General features: G+C 39.7%; 2 protein-coding genes across 2 annotated transcripts; both read right to left on the minus strand.

Moving 5' to 3' along the window:
• Positions 1–447: 447 nt before the first annotated feature.
• bbs7 (Bardet-Biedl syndrome 7) lies at positions 448–6,241 on the minus strand. Its single transcript, XM_070962478.1, has 19 exons — positions 5,688–6,241; positions 5,443–5,508; positions 5,259–5,321; positions 4,977–5,152; positions 4,684–4,870; positions 4,522–4,594; positions 4,322–4,429; positions 4,105–4,235; positions 3,555–3,639; positions 3,312–3,414; positions 2,995–3,187; positions 2,769–2,843; positions 2,592–2,660; positions 2,222–2,361; positions 1,846–2,010; positions 1,503–1,612; positions 1,292–1,395; positions 1,010–1,133; positions 448–806 (listed from the first exon to the last, which is right to left on the minus strand). Exons 1-19 carry the CDS (start codon positions 5,721–5,723, stop codon positions 673–675), a joined length of 2,142 nt encoding a protein of 713 aa, XP_070818579.1. The 5' UTR covers positions 5,724–6,241; the 3' UTR covers positions 448–672.
• A 383-nt stretch (positions 6,242–6,624) lies between these two features.
• On the minus strand, positions 6,625–13,270 carry tmem33 (transmembrane protein 33). The gene is made up of 8 exons (XM_070963463.1): positions 13,191–13,270; positions 12,108–12,175; positions 10,759–10,853; positions 10,465–10,652; positions 9,411–9,478; positions 8,962–9,095; positions 8,252–8,335; positions 6,625–7,696 (listed from the first exon to the last, which is right to left on the minus strand). Exons 2-8 carry the CDS (start codon positions 12,153–12,155, stop codon positions 7,567–7,569), a joined length of 747 nt encoding a protein of 248 aa, XP_070819564.1. The 5' UTR covers positions 12,156–12,175; positions 13,191–13,270; the 3' UTR covers positions 6,625–7,566.
• Between the last annotated feature and the right edge of the window lie 1,172 nt (positions 13,271–14,442).

Here is a 14,442-nt window from a genome sequence, read left to right on the forward strand (position 1 = left end):
AGTTACCGTGCTGTAACACCTGATCTTTCGTACTTGAGTTCTTAAGTTCAAATAAGTGTCAAAAAGATACAAATAATAAGTAGAAAAGTATGGTAATTTATTTATTGACTTAACAGTTTACCCATCAAAATGTAATAATTTAATGAATCCAACTTCAACGTGTTGTTCATGGTATCTTACAGGTCTTTTTCTTCCAGTAAAATTTCATATTCTTTGTAGTATTTTCTCACTGTGCTTTCCATCAGCCCCTTGAATGAGGAGTCCTACAATCGTTCTGAATAATCTCTAAATTTATTTCAACAGGAGGAACTCACAGTCCGATGGTAATTATGATATAAAAACATACATTCTGTGAGTTTTAACTCACTTATATTTATTTGGTCACTGAAATTTCAAACGTCAACCAAAGCTTAGCCACAATAAAAATAGGAAACGCACTATCCTGGCAACCTTGTAGCGGTTTATTAATCACTGCCCTCGTGTTTGGATGCTATCAAAAGACATTACGAATATTTAAATATTGTACACCATAAGTGGCACAAACAGTATCTAAATTACAATATGACAACACGACGGACACTGTTAGTAACTATCATAAAACAAAACTTTGATATTTACAATACAAAAATAGCATAAATAAAGACATGTATTTACCCTCTGATCTATGTATCATCATACCTCATTGAAAAAGTTTAACAGAGAGTTTAAGTCATAATTATCGAGTATCTCCAGCAATGAGGACACCTTGGTTTTCACATTCTGGCCTTTGAACTTGAATTTGTCAATGAAGAGGTCTGTGATCATTCCTACAGGAAAGAAAAGAAAAATATTAATGTAAATATGAGTTGCCAATGAGCTCTAATTCATAAAAATTTCCTTTTGGGTATCTTTTGGTAAATTGTATCTTGCAGTTTTAGCAAGGAGAGGAGCTGACAAATATGAAATAAGTTAGCAAAAAATGCACTGAAAGAAGGTGAAGTGTCAGTGAAATGCAATGATAGCGTCACACCATAAAGCCTCTCGAGGTGCGCCGGCTGCTTCTTGTACTCCTCGAGGAGATTAGCAGACTCATCCAAGATGCTGCGATACTCTGGGATGAGGAAGTCAGCATTCCCCTCGTGAACCTGAAGCTCCTACCAATCAGAGAGGAAGTGGGGTGCAGGTGAATAAGTGAACATAAACACTTAAAAAAAACTGTCATCAGCCCTGAGAGACTGGGTGAGAATTTGAAGCTTTAAATCAAAGGTGGGACACAGTGAATGTACTGAAACAGCTTTTGACCAAAATTTACTTTGAGTGCATCGATAAGTTGAACTTTTCTAGCCAACAACAACTGGTACTCCAGCTTTGGATGTATCATCTTCAGGGTGTGGCTCACAGAGTCATCACTGATATCTGGAAGACACCAAACAAACAAACAAAAAAAGGACACATTTAATTTATTAGATATTACGCCCTCGAAAAATTGTCAGCAAACACTGAAATAATAACAACACACCAACCGTATGAAATGTTCAGATTGATTTTCCTCTTGGTAGCTTCTTTTGAGAGAACATCACTCAGGATGGAGATGGTAGAGATGTTGTCTGACCTGAAATGACCCTCTCCTTTGCTAAAAAATTACAAATTCAGAGAAAAACCATGTTTGATTCCAAGTAGACTCCAACACGAATACCCACTGGAAATTTGAAATGAACCATGGAAATAACATAAAACATAAATAAAACATGTCCCAGGGGAACAGACAGGATATGACAGTTCAAAAGCCTTTGCTGGTTATTTTACAATCTCGACGGAGTTATATGCAATCCTAGAAGAGTCCTTCGGCTCTGTGCTAGCATTTACCAGTAGGTAGTTTCAAGCTGTGTGCCGAGAAAAGTGTTATGGAAATAGAAAGTGATGCTCTCTCCCGCTGGTGTTTTCTCGGGCACCTCTGGCAAACAGAAAACCACCCAGGAGTGGATCTCAGCAAAACTGAACTGTCCCACCAGACTGAGCCTGTTCATGGGCCTGTGTGACAGACAGAGAGACAAAGAGTCAAAATCATGAGTGAAAAACTGACGGATGATACCAAATCCAGCCTGAATCAACCATTCCAGTAACATGATCATCAGAACAGAATTGCCGTTTCATTTCAGTTTATTCATTCTGAACAGATCTGATGGGGCAGAAGTCTAAAAGCAGGCTACCATAATAGTGGACTAATGAGTTGAGTTGTTACCTGTCTTGGTCGATGCTGTGTGTCCGCTGGTGGAGGGACAGAGGTTTGATCTGGTACTGGCGGACCTGGCATGTCTTGGGTTGCAGTCTGGGGGTGACGTAAGCCTGCAGGGTCCCATACTGTCCCTCGATGGACCTCACCTAAGATGACATTTATCATGGATGAAACACATAATCTTACTGCACTGCATCATGAAATAGTTTGAGCAAATGACATGGGCTGCTGTTTATGAATATGTGAAAGCTATATGATTGTACAGTAATGTTTCTACTTTGACACAGCTGAACACTGTCTGTGTGATCAAAGCATCTATAATCAGATAAAAGAAAGCCCACTCTGGTACTTTAGCTTTTCATGAAAGAAGTATCACCTTGAGCTCAAGTCTGGTAGTGTTAGCCTGACATCTGTATGTGGCCAGGAGGAAGTTCCCATTAGGCTGCTGGAAACACAGTGAGTAAGAAGAGTCAAGGTCCAGGAACAGCAGCAGGTTTGTGACATTATTTGCACAGTATGTTTGTCCTGAGCAGAAAGATGTTACACAGCTCACCTCTGAATCACATTCACTGAAACTGACAACAGCTGAGTTCTTATCCACATCCAGCAGGTCTATGGGGACGTCACTCTGCACAGGAGATTCCTCTTTAAGCTACATTTTACATGTTTATGTCTGTAACATGGCATCAAGAGCATGGCTTATTCATTATACATACAGAGAGTCTGTAGTTATACTGTTACCCAAAGTTGTAACAACAGGTGTTTTTTAATGAGCAGACCTGGAGCAGCAGATTGTCGATGGCAGTCTGCACCTCAAGAGTGAGGCTGTAGCTGGCGTCATCCTGGCAGAGGGTGAACTTGTCGTTGATGCTGAAGACGGGCACAGCAGAAACGGCTGTGCTTGACTGGGAGGTCTGCTGGTACTGCTCGCGGCCCTGCAGGACTTTGACCTGCAGCTGCTCCAACTCTGCCCTGGAGGGGAACAACTTGGCTGATTACAGAACAGATCTACTTGAAACTCACACCTGAACCATGAAACAGCAAGTCAAATACATTAAAGGTACGAGAACATATTGCATGATGAGAACGCTGATACCTGAGCGCTTCTACTTTAGACTGGGTCTCCTTACTCATCCTGATCTCATCTCCAGGGCCGGCTTCTGCCTTCTGGGGCTCAGTGGTCAAACCAGTCACCCATCCTGAACGAGGTAATGACAGTAATACATGCTGTGCATGTTAGATTTCTGTTGAGTTTTAAGCAACCTACTAATGTCATACAGTGAAAGAAAATACTGTATCTCGCAAGGTGCACTGTTTTGAATTCATTTATTTATCTAACCTGTGTATGTGGCAGTCAGGACCTCATCATAAGACTCCTTCCCCACACAGCCACCCTGGATGGAAGTCACACTCTCTGACAGCACCTGAAGTCAGGAGAGAGAGATAACTTAAGCTATCAATGACAAGCATCAATCATCTAATACATTAAATGACTTGGCCATCTAGGAAAAGACCAACAAGGTATCAACATCATTGTACAAAGAAAAATATAACTAATACTATTTCATCTTTTAAAAATATAAGATATAATTTCCTTGTAATTTCAGGGGCATTAACTTGAATTGATCTGGGTATGAAAAAGCCATTAACAGACACAGAGGCTTGGCTTTTATAAAATGAAGGTGAACAGTATGAACACAGCACAGTATGGCTGCATGACACTGACGCAAGAAGGATAAAAAGTCAAATTTGAACTTGTACAGTTTACAGTTTATTATGTAATCTGAATGGACACAGCTTTTCTACATAATATGCTTCCTCTCCAATTGAAAGCCAAAAGTTAGAATAAATTCTCCATATTTGACGAGTTTTACTCCACATTAACTCACATGTTCGAAGCGTAATGTGGGCTCACTGGAGTTGCTGAAACCATAGACCTCAACCGTCCCATCATCCCTGCCCACCAGGATGTCATTAACTCCGTCTCCAATAATGTCGTAAGTGTCAATGCAAAGAATTCCTGATGGGAGACAGAAAAGTGTAAATGTAAGATGTTAGAAGGTCCTTAAAACAACAAACCCTTGCATGGTCATATGAACATCATACCTCCTTTCTTTTTGTCATTGTCGATCTCCCATTTGGTCGCAGCTGAATGCTCACTGATCTGGACCAATCCTATTTTGCCATCTGTGGTTCCATAAAGGATTTCCTCTCCTGTACAGAAATCATTGACGTTATGCCATGCCTGTTCTGTATAAAGCTGTGTAATATTCTATTGTTCCCAGCACACTGGGAGGTGAACTTACCTCCATCTTTGTTGTACAGTTCCAGGACAGATGGAGGGCCAGGGACTTCAACGTCATAGGCAAGCTCAGATCCCTGCAGAGAATAATGAATCTCATCTAATAGCTTGAGGTGGAACAACCTACTTTATCAAAACCAGAACAGTAGATATAGTCTTGGTTTACCTGCAAGACTCTGAGAACCCGATCTTGGCACGCCAGCACTGGGACAAGGCGCGTCAGGTTTTCTGAGGACAAACATGTGATGTCATTGATTTTGTCTCCAGAGAGGTAGTAGTCTTGGTCCTTGCAGTCACAGTAGTGGTTGTAGATGTAACTTGCACACACAAAAAGGTCAGCGCCCGAGACGTGCCTGCAAAAGAGAAAACCGTCCACCACTCAGTACAGTGAAAGTCACACAGTTCTGCAAAATTGATCAAGCAGCGTGAGTCACTTAAAAGGACAACAGTGGTTCCTACATGGCGTTAATGCTCTCGGTGAGGTTGGCTTCAAAGGTGAGGAACTGTTTGCCCTTCTTGGTGAATCCTCGGACCTGAGAGCCAGAACAAATGAAGATCTTCTCCTGTGGAGTTCCCGCGGCTCCTCCAAGGTCCATTCTGGCTATTTTCTGCCCTGGAAGCGTCTTAAACACAGGCTGAAACAGAGAGTCAAATTTCTTGCCATTAGAGACTGAAATTCTACACATTAAGATCCAACTCGCTGAAGGTTGTGGAAAGGAAAATCTTAACCAGGACACACACCACTGCTTCTCCTTTTTTCATCCCAAAACAGGTCAGGATACCATCATGATCAGCAATAGCAACCTGAAATGAAGAGACAACAACCACCAACCATGATGATCCATGTATGAAACAAGACAACACACTGCTACAAAATCTAATGTTAATGTTAGGCACAGGTGTTGTTCTGACAAAGTAACGACACCTTCTGCGTTGCCTTCTTTCCCAGTGCTGGAAGTAGCTTCATAGTTTTCTGGGATGTCACACCGACCTGTGAGGACAAAGCAGAGGCTATTTTATTACGACAAAAATTGACAGAGGAAAAAAAACAAAACGTCACCTGAGGGAAGCAACTTTTGTATAGCAATATGTTGAATGTCTGAATGTTCAAAATCTAGATGTAGATGAGCAACATTAACCAAATAAACCACGGACAGCACTTCATATTACCTGTATGTAATCCGCTCGGTTTAGGTGGATCTCCATCTTCGTTCTCCACTGGATGTCTTTTTTTTAGGAGGAATAAAAAGATAATCTTCCAGGTATCCGGTCATAAAGCTGCAGGAATCGTTAGTCGCTGTCCACCTCAGCCATCTGCCATTCACAACTTGTTCGCCAGTTTTCCATACGAATTACAACACGGCAACAATGGTTAGAGAGACTGGGATTAACTTTGTAACCAAAGGAGATTAGCTCGACGTGCTAACGTTAGCTTGCAAGCTAATTGGCTAACACGATTTATTCGCACGCCAACTGTCTGCTGTGATGCACAGAGGTCACCTGTAATAACATGTAACGTTACTGAGCGCCGAGAAGACACCGGAAGCAAATCACTGTCTGTATGTGTTGAAATACGGACCTGGGCTCTCCTTTAAAGCGAACATTAGGCAGAAACGTCCTCTACAGGCTAACACTTGAGTCCAGCTAAACGCGTTGCCACTGGCGACGCTGCCAGCTGAAACAAGCTGTTACACCATTGGATAAGAGTTACTATCAGAAACTGTAGCGGTGTCCTGATTGGCTGACTCCGTCTACTGACAGCTGCCTGTATCAGTGTCACACTCAAACATCCTTTAAGAACATCTTTTAACTTTATCTGCGGATTAAGATCATTAGATGGAGTTAAAAGCTGTTAATTACCCTTTATAATAACAAAATTATGGTAAATTGACTTTGAGTTTTGGTTGTTTGGTAAGATTATTTTAAAGTTTAAGCTCAGAAGATATTTTGATCAAGACAAACACTTTATCACCATAGATATAAATGTAGATTCATATCTATGCATAGCAGATACTCTGGTTCACCAGTGCAAGATTTGTTGATTGCTTGCTTGATGAAGCAAAGATCAACTATAGTAGAGAAAACAAAATATAAGGACAAACCACATCACTGTTCTTTAATATTTTATTGGTTTAATTAAGAGATCATTTTATTCTTGTCATAAAAATGTGGTTGTCTGTAGGCAAATAAACATTAAACATGGAAGGAAAAAAAAAAAATCCGCATGCGCTAAGCAAGAAGACTACAAAGCAACAAATTGAAGAGTTTCCAAACTGACAGATGAGGTCAATAAATCTTGCAGAAACATGACATGCATTGTGCAACTCACTTCAAATATGAGTCCCGCAACGAAACGTCTGGTACCTTAAAATATTCTATAAAATACAGCAGATATTTTGATTCTCTCTTCATTCAACACCCATTTTGACATCATACCTACACAGACTGTGGATGCTGTTAAAGGAGTGAGTTGATGGAACGTGTTTAAAGTTAGGCATTTAGACAAATCAGAGCATCAGATGCACATAAAAAAAAGAAACCGGACTACACAGAAACTGCAAACAAACCTCATCCTCCATCCATCCAAGCATAACATGACCATTAAAAAAAAGAAAATTTTTAATTATGTATATAAGCGTTTTCATTTAAGTTACTAATCTCAGAATGTTAATGTTTCATCACAGAATAAGAAATATTCATGAATAAATAAAGACAAGAGGGAAATAATAAGCGCCGACACACAGAACACAGCTGATGTCTACCTGTGCTCCACTCAGTGAACGCAACAACGGGAGGGGCATCCACTGCCTGAATGAGGTCACATTAAGAAGATGGGAAAAGAAATATCACCGTGAGACTTCAGTGCATTACTGGCTGATCTTCAACTGTACTCGAATAGACGCTGGAGCACAGACTGTAAAGTTGACATTCAAAAAACAGTTCCTTCTGTTGATGGCAATGTCTGTCCCCATCAAAGTTTAAGTCACATCCTAAATGGTGGAAAAAAGAAACACAACATAAAAGAAAACAGAGCTTTTATGCGGTGTAATCAGACCCCCGTGGGGGCCAGGCGGCTGATGAAGGCGATACTGCTGAGGCACATCCTCCTGAAGAAGACGGGGCAGGCAGGCTTCATGATGAAGTGCTCCAGAAGAATTCGCAGCTCTGTGAACAAGGTGCTGGGGTGGAAACAGATGTGTTTAATCGTCCAGTCTGAAAGCCCGTAAAGTCATTCTACGGTCTTTCATTTCTGAACAGCAGACTGTTGTGTTACATCATCAGATTATATTACTGGAGTCAACAACTTCAGTGCATTTGTTAGTTTCTAACCAAATCACTGTAGTGGTGGTTTGGTTCCACTTTTTACATTTTTCCTTGACATTTTTCAAAGAGTTGAATTTTAGAAACAGACTGCACAGTCTGCATTATCTCCCTTTGTGCTCTGACTGGCTGCAGCAGCTTCACCTTGACACCATGTTGTATACTGTGTCTAAGATGAGCTAATGCTGGCCAATAGCATCAGTCCAACTGAAAGATTAGCTCGTGTGGATGCTAGGTACAGACATTTGTGGAGTTTTAATTATGACGCAGGCATGCAGCAGCAAAAAACACATTCTAAAGAAAGCTTTAGAATTTCTTAACCCCTGATTCTGCAGTAATCACTACCTTGTGGTGTATTATCATTCACATAAATATCTGTGCTTTTGACAACACTGTGTTATTTAACATCTTACCGGCAGTATGGGTTTCTTCTGGATGTGTAGCGGAGAGTGAGGAATCGATAGTAAATGAAAGGCAACAGCAAGCTCCCCTGGCCACTGTCAGAAACAAGTGAAAACTGGCATTACATTATGTAGATTGCTCAATGTTGTAATAATTAACAATAACATTAATACTAAAAAGTATTTGTTCTGCACTTTTTCAGCACTAACAAGCTAACTGAACACCTGTATAATCTCACGCAATCGAGTACAGTGACAATCTGGCCTCTTTGTACATCTGTAGGTTGCTTTGAAAGTTTGCATATGAAAATAATCAGGATGAGGCGACTATTCATGCTGACATGCTCTGGGAGTTCAGATATAATTCAGGAAGACTGATTCATGCTGACAATTTGAAAATGGGATTTAGAGAATTGCATTTTTGTGCATTTGATTAAATTTAGTGTGACCTTAAAGCATTTCAAAACCCAGAAAAATGGTCTGTTTCGCTGCTTTCTACTCTGTCAAGTATTTTTTGGCAATGTAAGGTTTTACAAACTGATGACTGAATAAGCAGAAAACTATCAGTAATTCCATCATAGTGCCACTGATCCAGAAGCACATATTGGTAGATAATTTAATAACATTCCAATGCAATAAATAAAACATTACGGCGAGGATCTGCAATGTCTCTCGACAATAACAGTGAAAACAAAACACTTCTGAGAGCCGTGTTTGCTGACCTGAAGAGCATGAAAACAGTGGCTGGCATCAAGAAGATCTCGTTGCAGGCAATGAACTTCAGGATGTTCTGCTGATTGGCTGTAAGTTTGTCCAGGAGGTTTCTGATGAACATCAGGCTGCTGGGGCCCATAGACTGCAAAGAAACATCTAAAGATCAGAAGCTGCCAACAAAGCTGCAGCGAGTCAAAGTTTTCAGTGACTTTACCTGAAATGAGAGAAGTAAATGTGAAGGTAATCACATTATCAATCATCTGCTTCATTAGATTTAAAGGTTGAATTTGGGTCTCTGAGCAATGGCTGGATGATTGAGTACATAATTAAAACACCATTTGGCTGGAGGCAATTTTCCACCTGGGGGTTAAACAATATTCAGCAAAATGCTTTCTGTCATACATTTTTAACTAACGGCATTAAAAGTCACAGCAGGTGACTGCTGCCTTCTACTCACATCAAGGACTTTCTTTGTGTAGGTAGTTGCATGGAGCAAAGAGAAGAGGAAGACTGGGAAGATGCTCACTGGAGACCAAGGTTAAGGACCAACGACAGCTCACTGCAGTTATTATGTTTGCCTAACTGTAAATGATAAGCTTATATATTTTAATGATTAAAATCATGGCACTTGCAATATGCTCAATCCTCTTGAAAGGCAATACATCATGTACTTTGATGTGCTACTAATCAGAAGTGCACTCAAACAATAAATGAGATTGCACAGAAAGCCTTCATAAATTGTCCTTGCAAGAATATAATAATGGAAAAAAGAAATAAATTCAGCCTGTCAGGAGAGAAAAGAGGCCTGACGGCAGAGGTGGGCGGTGAGGCCCTAAAATAACTTCAGAATATTTCAGGGTATTTCTGCAATAATATTCTTGACAACATGACGAAACACAGAGTAAAACTTGCCAAAGACGGATGGATGTCGTTATGCTGAGCCAATTTAGTTTGTCTGCTATGTTTCGACTCTCTGTTGTACATCTGATCTCTGATAAACAAACCACTTCCACATGACTGAAATCGCTCCGCTGTGGAAGCAGCTCCTTCACTGTGGACGGCAGCAATGTTACTTTCACTTTGAGCACGATTGTTGCTGCTTGTCTTAACACTACAACATCATTACATTAATAAGTTTAAACACTACCATTATCATGTAATGATTTTCTTTAATAGGAAGAATTATACTGATACTACTGTGAGCAATATGATATGGCACTCGGCTACTCAAAGGGCTTCTGAAGATGGAGCTCAGAATCTGAAAAGTCACTGACTGTGATTCAGAGAATTTTACGACAAACACAAAATGCCACATAATACTACAGATTAGAATTGTAGCTGCACCCAAAGTGATTAAGTAGTCCTTATTCAATATTTTAATCTTTTAAATACGGACAACAGTCACGTACTCCCAGCAGGCACTCTGTGACAATGTTAAAAACGCAATGGAAACCTCCACTTGAATCGTCTCACAAGTTTTGAACACAACATATTTGGAGCTGAAAGGATACTTGTGATGGGGTAGGAGTTGACCAGTATAAGTGAGTACAGCAGGTAATGGCAGCTATCCTCCTGAAGAGCCTGGGCCAGGAAGGCTCTGCTCAGCTGAAAGCGTGGAAGTCTCTGATGCAAGCGAAGGGCACTGGTGAGAGCGTTCGCTAACAAGGCTCGCTGATAGAAGTTAGCTGCTGCATAGGGTCTGCAATACACAAGCAGTCACAAATATTCTGATATGGTGAAAGCAGTGTGTTGCTATCGTTGCAATGAAGCAAACGTTGTTAAACACTGTTCTTGAGTGAACTCACCCCAAAATTGGTAGAATAAACATTACAGAGCAGTAGACAGTGAAGAGTCGTGAAAGCCACATCGCAGTTTCCAGCTTGTTGTTCATTAAAAATTGCTGTGGAAGAAAGAAAAAAAAAAAACTACATTCAGGAGTTTAAGGCACATAAGAGTTGTTGAACCTGCTCCATCACTTACGATGCTGCGTCTCTGTTAGCTGGTAAGATTTGGGCATTTAAGATAACAGGATGGGTCCTCTGTTTTCTCATGCATACACAAAACTGTTTACAGAAAGGCTCAGACCTTGACTCATGAACTCTCAATGATCAACATAAATCAGCCAAACTGGAAAACAACTTAATTCAATCTGGCAGTTAATTTTGGCACTCTTTCATCAAAAGTCAGGAGACAAGACTCAGCCGTAACTCATGAAAGAACCTGGTCCTTCAGCTGACATTGCCTGTCCAAGTCCAACTTTATATTTCAAACTGGTTCTACATGAACGGCCTGGTCTGAATACAGAGTGAGAAGGAGGGAGAAAAGTGACTAAATGCACCATTATCCTAACATCTAAGAATCGAATATATCAGGACTGCAAATAAGTATTATCTTAATATTGACTATTCTGTCAATTACTTTCTCAATAAATCATTTGGTCTTAACACTATCAGAAAATTGTGAATTGTGAAAAATGATCATCAAAAGTTCCCAGACTCAAAGGTGACATCTGCATCTATTTTGTCAGACCAACAGTCCAAAACCAAAAGATATTCAGTTTACACTGGTAGAAGATTAAAAAAAGAGGAAATATTTACACTTGAACTGATGAACCCTTGAATTTCTGCACATTCATGCTCTAAAAATGACCAATTGAGGCAGCAGTAGACCAGCAATTCCTGTGTTCTGCGAGCTAAAATTTGCTGCATTTGTTGATAAGAGTCTGGTAGCTTTGAACAGAGTGACTGTTTCTGGCTAAACAAAGGGGATCTTACTCTTTGACAAAAAGGTCCATCTCTGTGGGGATCCTTTCCATCATGTAATCAGACAGTTTGTAGTGACAAAAATAAGCACTTATAGTGGACATTTGACCAGCACATTTGTGACAAAGGATTACACTGCAGTCTGTTTTACAGCTGCTGGCTGGAGTGACCTACTGGACCAGTTCCAAAAGCCTTTGTACCTAGATGCCATTTAGACCCCAAACTATGCCAAAAACAGGGCCCAACTTTACAAATACTGAAATTATCCTTTAATTTATGATGAAACTGTTTCAGTATCTCTGTATGTAGAATCAGTAGAGTGCACAGTACAGTGTAAAGTGAGAAATATTTGTAAGATGTACCTGTGTGTGGGTTTCAAAAAGCTAACTTACCAAAGGCCCTAGCTGGGGAGGACGACTTTGCTGGTTTGTGTCAGCCATCTTTGGGAGTGTGGATTGCTCTTTTGAGGAAAAAACAAAGTCGCATCATGAAACAACACTGACATGTCATACCAACATGAACCATGACAACACTAAAAAAAACACCTGGCAGTCAGTGCTATATTACAAACCTTTCCTTGGGCTGCAACTAACGGTTGTTTTCTTTTTTGATTAATCAGATAATCGGTCAGGAAACACTGAATAACACCCAAGGCTATGTATTCAAAGTGACTCTTGTCTGGGAAAAAGTCAAAATCTTTAAGACAGAAGGGACTGTAGCTTATAACAATTAACAGCTCACATTTGAGAAGATGCAGTCTTTGAAAAATTATCGTCAAAGTCGAAGGTCAACTTTTCATGGGAATTAGCAAATTTCTTTTTTTTGTTTTTGTGGTTGCTTTTCAGTAATAACGTTTACATATGACTAACTGAAATCAATTCCAGTTCTGTTCACAGCGTTGCCTTAATTTCTCTCAACAAACCAGGAAGACACTGTGGCTTCAGAGAGTGAAACTGTTCATTTCAATGTGACAAAAAGGCTAACTTTCACAGGAAATATCATGCGGGAAACTTATGAACTGATGGGTCTATCATTTCCCCTAGCTAAAGATGTGACGCTAATTTAGCAACGCTAATTAGCACACCTAGCCATGGTCAGTTTGGCAATGCAAGGACTTTTTTCATTGAATGAAGAACCGCAGCTAATGAAAAACACAACAGATTACTTCTGATCAAAGTGGAAAAGACCAGAAAAACGTACGTAAAGAATGTGAAAAGACTCCTGACCGTGGCTTATTAATGCTAACGTAACGCTAGCTAACGTTAGCAGCAGGTGGGTCTAGAATATTCTGTTACCATCGTTACTAGCATGCGAGCTAAAGCTTCCGCTAACGTTAGTCTCCTACTAACTCAGCTCATTCATACATGTTACGCCGCTTACGCTGGCAAACGATCAGACTATTTAAATGAGCTCACACAGAATGAATAATACTGTTTGCTCAAATGTATATAACAGTAAGTAAGCATTTAGCATACCAGTATCACAGCGTCGATCTAGTCCGTTCCGTGCTAGGTTAAAAGTGACAGGCTGATGTTCACCACACTGAAGTAAATGATCAGCTGACCTTATGAAGCAAGAGGAGACCTAGCTCTCGCGATATTTTAGAATTATAGTTCCTAGATCAGACGCGACACTACCCTCTAGTGGTGAAAATATCAATAACAAGACCTGCTCATTGTTTTTCTGCTCCCTGTTTTAATTCTGACAGCATGCAACATTCGTGATGCCATGCATTTGATGACAGAAAATCATCTCTGTGCAATAACTATTTAATACCAAACCATCTACTGCACTTACAAATAATATGCAAATTGTGCAATACCATGTACATATTATGCATTACTGTCAAATGTTGTTTTTTTTTTTTTTTTTTTTTTTTTTTGGTATTTCCACACACTGTCTATGTGTGTTTAAGTACATAGGAGTCAAATTCCTTGTATGTCTTACCAATAAAGATGATTTTAAATCTTATTAATAAAGTATGGATGTGCTAAACTAGTTTTTACATATGTTATTTAGCTTAGTAAATGAATCCTGTATTTAAACAGGTCTAATAACCTCTTTTCCAAAGGCCTGTGTACAAGAACAAAAATTTTCAAAATAAAAGCACAAACAAAACCAATAGATTACTTGGACACACTTAAGAAAACAATCAAGGGCATTTGGAACACCTGAATATAATGTTTTGATGCCTTGACATGGAGTAAGAGATTTTAACTTCAGTGGTATTATAATGGTACTATATTTCTGCACTCAAAACTTTGAATATGTGCAACAGCAGTTCACTGTTAGTTTTAACACAGAAACTTGTTTTAGTTTTAATATATAATCTTTATCTGCTGGCATTTTGCTTTTGTGTAAAGCATGTAGCCAGATGATTTGTTTGTGCTGATGCAGATATTAATCAGTGCAACACAACTGCAACACTGAAATAAGTTTGCAGGTTAAATCTTTTTCCGCTTTCAGCCTTCCAAACCTTAATGTCCTGAGATTCCAGGAAACAACAGAAACTACTGAAATGACACAAATGATAATAGTGATAGCACAAAACTCGTGTAATAAATGTCAAGACAATCAGAATATCAAAATAAGGAAAAGGGGGTTTGCCACATTCTGCTGCTTCCATGCAGTATATGTAACGGAAACTAGCCTGTACTGCTTGTCTGCTGGAAAAATGGCCACTTCCTGAAAAGTTCACACATTAATCACAAAACAGGAGAAGACAAG

Source organism: Chaetodon trifascialis, chromosome 5 (assembly GCF_039877785.1).
Source record: "Chaetodon trifascialis isolate fChaTrf1 chromosome 5, fChaTrf1.hap1, whole genome shotgun sequence".
Taxonomy (NCBI): domain Eukaryota; kingdom Metazoa; phylum Chordata; class Actinopteri; order Chaetodontiformes; family Chaetodontidae; genus Chaetodon; species Chaetodon trifascialis.